Source organism: Larus michahellis, chromosome 2 (assembly GCF_964199755.1).
Source record: "Larus michahellis chromosome 2, bLarMic1.1, whole genome shotgun sequence".
Classification (NCBI taxonomy): domain Eukaryota; kingdom Metazoa; phylum Chordata; class Aves; order Charadriiformes; family Laridae; genus Larus; species Larus michahellis.
The window spans coordinates 10,056,545-10,065,402 of NC_133897.1; the positions used below are offsets into that span (position 1 = coordinate 10,056,545).

General features: G+C 40.4%; 1 protein-coding gene across 5 annotated transcripts in view; it reads left to right on the forward strand.

Annotated features, from left to right (window-relative positions):
* Positions 1-7,012, forward strand: part of RBM33 (RNA binding motif protein 33) — a 102,144-nt gene extending 95,132 nt beyond the window's left edge. For all 5 annotated transcript variants that reach the window (XM_074574115.1, XM_074574117.1, XM_074574121.1 and 2 more), the window contains one exon: positions 77-7,012. In XM_074574115.1, coding sequence (XP_074430216.1) covers positions 77-125 — 49 coding nt within the window. In that variant the 3' untranslated portion in view covers positions 126-7,012. The remainder of the gene's footprint in view (positions 1-76) is intronic.
* Positions 7,013-8,858: the final 1,846 nt, after the last annotated feature.

Sequence of the window (8,858 nt, forward strand, 5' to 3'; positions counted from 1 at the left end):
AGAACCTCCTTGTCTGTTCCCCACCCCTAGAATCAGTTTGAGTACCAGGTTTAAATTTCTTTTAACTCTTTAACAGGCACATGATAGATCTGTCCCACATAAACGTGGCACTGATAGTTGAGTGATGTCTGCTGAGAGAAACCCTGACACTAACAGAAGCGCGCTGTGGACCTGCACAAGACGCAGTGGCAAAACCATCGGATTGTGAAACCTTTCAGCTTAGTCTTTAGTTGCTGTGTTGAACTACAGAGAGCAGCAAGTTGTCCTCCAGAAGAGCTGAACTTGAGAGGATCTGCAAAGGTGGAATTTCTGTTCGGTTTGTTCACGTTCTGTTGTAACCACGTGGAACTACAGAATTTTTTTCAAAATGCTTTCAGTGCATGTAGACACTGTTCTTCAAGATCCTACTGTGTGACCACAGTGACTTGAGAGAGAACGTTTACATCGAAAGATTTAAAAACTTTCTTCATAGCAAAGAATATTTGATAATGGTTGCTCTTATCTTCAGTGCGAGGTATTTGAACGAAAACTCACTTTTCTAAACAAAACACATTAGTTCCGTTGTGTGTCCGAGAGCACAGAAGGTTTTCTTGCATAGATTTAAAGGTGGTCTACTTCACGGGATAGCAGTATGCTGAGAAGCTTTGGAGGTGACACTGGAAAATTGTAGTTTCGCTCTTTGTAAATATGTTTAGTCTGTCTTTGCATTTTTCTATTCCAACACAGACTTCCATCTTCTCCTTCCAACTCCGCTTATTCCGTAAAACCCTGCGTAGGAATAACATTGCTGTATTTGCCCTTGGTTTTTAAAAACAAGAATCTTTGCCCTTCAGTAGCATCGTGGGGTAGTGAACTCCCAAGCTGTAACTAGGTTGTTTTAAATGACGTTGCCAGATACAAGGAAAAAGAAATATTTAGTGGCTCACTTGAAAAATGTTACACAGGAAGAGCGGTGCATTCCTAATAGTTCTTTTGGGCTAGTGTTTCGTGATTGCCGTATGCTTTATTTTGATTAGGGTTTTTTTTTTTCTTTGGGGTTTATTTTGTGACTAACGCTGAATCATAAGAAACCCATAACTGAAAGGACTTGGTTTGATCTGTTGTTCCCAATAAATGCAGGACTATAAGGACACTGTGAATCTGCTGGTGAACGTGGCAGTTCCCCAAAATCACATGCAAACATTAAGGAGCTTATATTTTATTCAAAGTAAAATCCATAATATTTCCTTTTGGTTAGAACCATCTAGATGGTGTTGCCAAAGGAACAGGTTTTCCTCAGTTACTTCTGAATAAACTTATTAAAATGTCATCTTTATATTGGATTCTAGTTTTTATGAACGTTTCCTTAGTTTTTAGACTGTGAGCTTTTGCTTCATCCTTTATTTTAGGAATACTCTTAAGCACTCCACCTACTATTTGGCGGGGGGCGGGGGGGGGGGGCACTTATAGAAACCTTATAGGTTTGTTACCTGAGGGACGGCAGAAGAACACTATTGGTATGTAATGAAACAGCCGCGAACAGGGTCCAAAATAGGCATGCCAAGTGTGGAAGGATGAGCTAAGCAAGTTTATAGTAGTGTAGGTTGGGTTTTTTTGAGGATTTAATGGTAACCAAGTCCCAAAGACCTAATTGGCTTTCTTACAGTTTTGGTCCAGAATTTCAATTAAGTAGAAGTTACTAAAAATAATGATTGAATAATAAATACTGTCAAAAGTCTGCTAGGTAAAACTGCTCTTTGTTCACTGAAATAGTACAGAATAATGTGGTGCTTTGGAAATACTGCACTGGGGAAAAAAGTCTGAGAGAATACTCTAAGCCCATTTACAGCCTAGTGACGGGACGCAGTAACAACACGAGAATTTGTGCGTGCAAGTGAGTTTTACACCCGTCTGTAGTTCCCTATTTATGCATAATACTCAAATAACATCCAGCACAACGGCTCTACGTAAGGTGCTGTTAGTGCTTCAGGGTAGACCCAAGCCCACGCCAGAGAACGAGCCGCAGGTAGGAAGCGCCTGGTGGGAGCCCACCCCGAAGACTCGTGCGAGGTGATGCGCCCTGTGCTGTTCGATCCCTCGCACCCTGAGCACTAGGACCCCCATGCTGCCTCCTCAGGTTGTGTCCGTTTTAGTTTTAAGAAAGAAATGCTTATCTTTAAAGCGAGTCATTAAACAGTTATTCATCCCGTTAGGGAGCAGCTTCTCTGTGATGAGGAGGATGGGAAGACCTCGGAGAGGAGCGACAGTCGTGCGTGTCTGGGAGCCTGGGTTGGGTGCAGAGAGCAGGCAGGCCAGCAGCTGAGTTCAGCAGTAGGAACATCTGCAGTTGATCAGCTGTCCTGTCAGAAGCAAACCTTATTGGGGTTAGAGGGTTTCTTGGAGCCTGAGAATATGGGTTTGATTCAAAAGTCAAAGAAGTTTGTAGAAACGCTCCTGCTTTGGGTTTTGAATCCATCCCAAAGAGGCTGAGGTTCAGCCAATTTAAGTTTTAAGAATTTTTATTCAGTTGTTTTTTTGTTTTTTTGTTTTTTTTTTGTTTTTTTGTTTTTTTAAAAAGAGACAAATGCGTGGCTTTGGAATACAGACATGAAATCGCCTCAGGTCTATTTAAATGTAGGAGGCAACGTAAGCAATGCCTGTTTAATGGCTAAATGCATCCTCTTTAAAGGCGGTTGCAGTAAATTATTACTTGTGCAGAGAGTACGGGCGGATTGCTGGGGATTTTAGCTGCTTATTGCAGTGCCTGGGTATCTCACTATATGTAAACATACTACATATATGTATGTATGTCTATATGCATTTTATTATACACATACATACATACTCGCACCCTGTATTGTCACCATATCTCTCTAATATCTTTAACAACTCAGTAGCAAAAGTAGCAATTAGGTGAGTCGTTTGTTCAGATATTCGTGTTTTGTTAGTTCTGAAATCCCAACTTAAAAGTGGATCTCTTGGCAATGGTCAGTTTGGACAATACAGCTCTCCTAGATCCATTTGTTGTCTCCTCCCAAAAAACCACAAAGGCAGTAGAGGTAAAGGTAGACGGACGTGTTCTTGCCATGTTCTCTTTCAGCACATAGTTAAATCTGAGCATCTTAAGTTAACTTTCTTGGAAGATCTGTTGCAACCATTATCTTGTTCTTTCTTTCTCATGCATTCAAAATACAACGCAAAATGCAAAAAAAAAAAAAGGCATTTAATGTAGTATGTAAATAATTGACCTTTTAAAATTAAAATGTTACTCAAAGTGCTTACAGTCAACCACATCTTAGCTATTTGTTAGTTTTTTGTGTTGTCTTATCTAAGTTTAATGGATACAGTTCCATAAATGTTGATGTGTTTTTGTGTATATCTTCAAATTTTTATAAAGATGCTAGTAAGTCAATACATATATCCTGATCTGTGTATTATTTGTTCAGTTTTTATTAGCATAATTTTATAATGATTTTAATAGGCAACTCCAATAGGTGATTATATGGAGCCAACCTTTTTTTTTTCCGAATTATTTTGTTTTCTTCTTGTAGCACTGGAGAATTCTCTTTATATCTAATCATATTTTGCCTTGACTAAAAGATTGGTTTGGCCGTATGATCTGTGGTATTTTAGTAGAATGTTCTACTTCTTTTTTTATTAAAAAAATTACCTCTGTCCTTTAACTTTTGAGGGGAAATACAGTGCACTGTCAGACCAAGGCATGGGGTTTCTAGGTTTGTTCCATTGTGCTGTACAAGTACAAATTAGGTCTGTCGTGTCATATTGTTCTCAAAAGTTTGGGATATTTTGGTTTTACCCGTATAATTCAAGTTGGTCATGTAACACGTTGGTTCGTCACAAATGTCAGCAACTGATGTGGCACGTAAAGTGTATGGTGGAACCGTGTGCGGTGTTTGCAAAGCTCGGGGTCATTGGCGCTAGGCAGGAGGAGGACAGGTCCGCAGCATCTTCATAGCTGGAGGAAGGGCTGCCATGCAAATGTTTAACTCTTAAGTAGTGGCAGAGAATAAATTTAGACAGGGATATTGTTCTGGGACCGCATCCATCTCCAATATGACTTTGCGAAAGAAGAGTAAATACCAGCACCTCATCTGTGAAGTATCTTCAGATACCTAGTTTATTCCCCACTTTAATTCTGAAGACTCACTTCAGATTTCTAAATTTGTGTAAAAAGAATTTCCTTCTAGCCATTAAAATGCCAAGCAGACTGTGCATTTTAGTACTTTGGTGTTAGGTTTCCACTGCAAGTGTTTAGATGAGATATTTTTTTTATTTTTATTTTTATTTTTTTTACAAACTGTGGGTTATTTCAGAGTAACCTTGAGGGTCTTCATTTCTTCCTTAACATTATCTAGCTATTTAGAACAAGAAGCTTAAAAAAAAAACAAACACCACCTTCTACTTGGTGCTGATTTTTTTTTTTAGTATTTTTTTAAAAACATAGTTATCTTTTTTACCTGTTTAGCTTGAAATCGCGCAGTTCTCCCAGCAGCTGCTGTAGGCGCTTCCCCTGGTTGCCCGCAGTAACTGCGTGTCTGTATGTGTGCGTGGGTGCGTTGCCCGCAGAGCTGGGGCGAGAGGGGGGGCGGGAGGGCGCGGGCTTCCCATTTTGGGGTTGTTTGGTTTTTTGGGGGGTTTTTTGGCCTGTTTTTTGTCTTAACTCGGGATATACCCTGGGTTTGTTCTCTGGCGTAGTATTGTGTTGTTCTTGTCCTTCGCGTAGTGCTGTGTGTGTTACGTGGGTCGTGGTGCTCGAAGGCAGAAATCTGGCTTCACCTGGTCACCGTCAAAAAGGCATTTTTGTTCAGACACGAACCTTTTTCTAAAATTATTTTTTGTGCCTCTTTATCTTTTTTTTTTTAGCAGCGTGTTGGATGAGAAATTAAATATGAAGGAAACCAATACTGCACAAATAGCAGAAAGTTAGCTGTATTATAGAGGTCATTTAGGGTAACATAGGTCTTTTGTTTCGATGTTACCTTAAATCATGCATTAACCTCTAAGGAATACTTAATTAAATACTTGAAAGGATTTTATCTTTAATTAGTATTCAAATCCTAAGGATTTTATGTAAGGTTTTTTTGTAACCTGATTTTTAATGGTACAGATGACTTGTTATTCACATGAGCACAGCGTCTTGTGTACAAAACCACTGATTCATATTGGATCCTTACGTATACCATCTTCTGGTGTAATACGGTTGGGAAGGATCATTTTGTTCTTTATAACGCTGCTTTTTGCAGGGTTGGGGTTTTTTTCAATTAAAAAAACACCTCCGTTTTCTCCTTCTGTGCTTTTTTTTTTGGTGGAAAGTATGGTCCTTATTGCACTAAAGAAAACCTCAAAGGGCAAGTTTCACCTCACTGGGTCTTTTAGGTGCCTGTGTTGCTTTCTCACTTCTTGGTTGGATGCACTGATTTTTCTAACTAACTGGCAATGGGCTTTAGATATACACCGTTTTTCAACAGGTTACACTGCATTTATTTAATGTAACACCACGCGGGTTAAGCGATCTTTGCCATTTAAATAATTTTAAACGGTATTACAGATTAAGAAAACTTTTGCAAAAGAACCTGTGTACAGTTCAGTGTTGGCTGTATTGCAATGTTGTGTGTAGTCACCTGGAAGATCACAATTTAAACCAGACACCGCTGTATTAATGTTAACGTTTGTTTAGTGGGTCAGGATTTTCTTTGTGTGTGTCTAATGGTTTTTTAATGTGCATTGTATTTTTCCCTAGCGTCTGTCAGGCTGACTTTGGAACCTTATGATTTTATTTCTATTTATAGAATAACAAAACCATTTTTTTTTTTGCAGGATTTCTTTTGCAGGCGGTGAAATGTCTTTCGGCGGTTTAACTTCTAATTAATACCCATTTTCACTTACAGATACAGCAAAGACAAGATGCTAACACTCATTTATTCACAGCTGATCCTCCGTACCATTGCATACAACTTTTATTGGTACAAAGTGCCCTTAGAATCAAGTCAACTTCCTTTTTCCCCGTGGCACCCTTTCCCTCTGCCCTATGCTTTTCCTCATTTCCATCTCATTTGCCCCCAGTTTTCCGTTCCCACAAGGATATTTGTATCCTTGTTACATTCCTGCTCTTTTCACTCCCTGTTTGCTTCTCCGGGCCTTTTCCTGAGTGCGTTGCATTCAATTTTTTGCTCTGCTTTCTCTTCTTACAGCTCTTTTGAGGATACCCAGAGCCTAGCTCTCCCACCCTGAAATCACATCGTGCTGTCCTTTTCTTTGCGCGCTTTGATATATAAAGCTGAGGTTGCTTTTACAGGTGTCGCACCTCAGGAGATGCTGCCCATCCCAAAGCACTGGAGAAGCATCACTTTTAACAGTTTTGCTTTGCAGTTTTTACCCATAAGGGAGAACTAAAACGTTATGCGTGCGTGTTCTAGCATTGGTGGCAAGCCAGGAGAAACAGGATTAACAACTCTTTTATCCTTTTCACTTCTCCAGGAGTTCTGTTCTTGAATTCAGTGATAGTAATAGCACTTTTTTTGTTTATTGCCACGTAGAAATACGAACACTGTCGACACAGTTCTACCTCCTATTACTATTACTGAATGTGATCCTTCCTAACCTGTAAAGTCTTAAACACTGTACGTATTTAGGTCTTTTGAGAATCACTTCAAATGTATTGCTCTAATCTGGATTACAGAGTTCATTTATTAGCAGTTCAGGATATAAATTCAGCAGCCGACTGTATCATACTGACTCCACTGGGGGCTCATCTGCCTCATGTTTTCTACAGCATCATCTGCACAAGGTGTTTACTACTGATTTCTTGAATGTAATACTGGACTATACCAAATTCTCCGCTTGCATGAGAGATCTTTCTGTCGTACCTATTTAAGTGAATGTAAAAATGGAAACGCAAAGATGATCTCATGTACAAGTTTGGGTTTTTTACATGTAATTCCATGTTTAAAGTGTCAACATGTAAATATATTTATTGTACCTAAAATATGTCAATAAAACTTGATCTTTATCACGTATCGTCTGTTGTCGCTTGATTTTCAACTTGAACTTCTAACTTGTTGGAAGAAGCGTCACATAACGCGTTATTTTACTGTTTTTATTATGGTAGCACCTCTGGGCCCCTGCTTTTACATGAGCACCATAGTGGGGGGGGTCATTGAGCTGTGCCAACGTGCCCCAGGTGGAAAAATGAGTGAGTGAGGGGAGGTGGTGGTAACGGGGCTCGTGCTTGTGTGGGTATTCAAAGGGTCCGGAGGCCAATGGGGATCTCAAAACATGGGTGTAGGAGGAAAGATGATGAGTGTAGAAGCTTTTCTGCTTCTTTTCAGCCATACTGACATATCTAATAGAAGATCTCTACTTTCAAATATTGCTGGTCTTTATTTATGATGTAAAGAGGAGCTCTCGGCAAGCTCAGTACGGTCACCATCAATTACATTATGAACACAATTATGTCAACGTAAATGAAGGCTAATTCTGCTGACGTATTTTGTATCAATAAAAGAGGTCAGAATTGGCCACCTTGCACTTCGTAGGGTTTTTTTAATAGTTTGTTAAAATTATTCACAAAGGTAAATGTAAAACATCCCACTATCGCCCTGATATCCCTGGAAGTGGCTACCTGTGATCTGGCGTGTACGTTTTCAGAGAAGCATTACGAGGACGTCACATCACACTGGGGGTAGATCTCAAGAGAACATTGTTACTTAGGGACAGGTGATGCTCCAAGTTGGTTGTTTCCGCCTGTACCCAGGTAGAGGACATAATAATGACCAGCGACGCAGTGACCTTAGAAAGCTCATTGAGGTAAAAAAATGCCTCTGATGCGGTGATTTTTGTAGTGAGCAATGTAAGAGTAACCATCTTTGCTTACGAAGTTCCAACTTAAGTTTTCAACTTGTCGTTTTGTTTTGAATTAACAGCAGGAGCACACTGTAAATATCCACCTGACGGCAGCATCACCTCTTCCACATCTCTTCCTCTCTAGAAAGCTCCGAGCAAAAGTTAAACCACCAAAAACCTTCCCAAAGCTGATAAGTCACTTCTCCTCGCTGCTTTATACTTTCTTTCCCTGCCTCTGTTGATCTGCGGTCTTTTGGGGCACGAATTGTGTTTTAGTGAAGCTGATGCACCATCGAGCATCGGCTCCTCGGATCCACTCTTGCAATAAACTGGGTGGGTTAACCATTGCACGGCGTGGGGGAAAAACGCGCTCTTTTTGAGAGCTCAGGTTAGGGTTGGGCGTACGAGCCCATGTGGTCTTTAGAAGTTAAAATGCCCCGTTAATGAACTTGTAATTTTGTAAGATGCCGCGTGCGGGGTTCATGCAGGGGTGTGGTTTGGGGATCGGAAGGCTGACAGCTGCAGGGTGAGGGAGGAAATCAATGGGGCTAAAAACGAGCTACTGAAGGGATGGAAGGGGAGTGACCAAGGGGGGTACAAATAAACCTTTAAAACCAAATTTTAAGATGCCTGGTGGAGTGCTTCAAAAATTGGTCTTGATTGATCGCAATTAATTTGTAATGATTTGAGCAGGAAGAGTTGGAGTGTGCTCACCAAGCGTGTTGGAGCCAGGTGAGGGAGGGCTGGGATGAGGGGGAGGGTGGGAGCATCTTAGAGGAATTGGATGAGCCGGAGAATTAGAATAGAAGTGAGATTAAATTTAATCTTGCAAAGTGCAAGAGTGTGCACTCTGGTATTAATAAATAAGGATTTTTGCTGTAGAAGTCAGTGAGAAAAGAGGAAGAGCAGTGAACTAATCGCAGATTAGCCGATCTGCGGATGTGGTGAACGATGAGAAAAAAGACGACTGCCTTTCTAGGGTGGATGGGGCCGGCACTTCCAGAATTGAACCATCA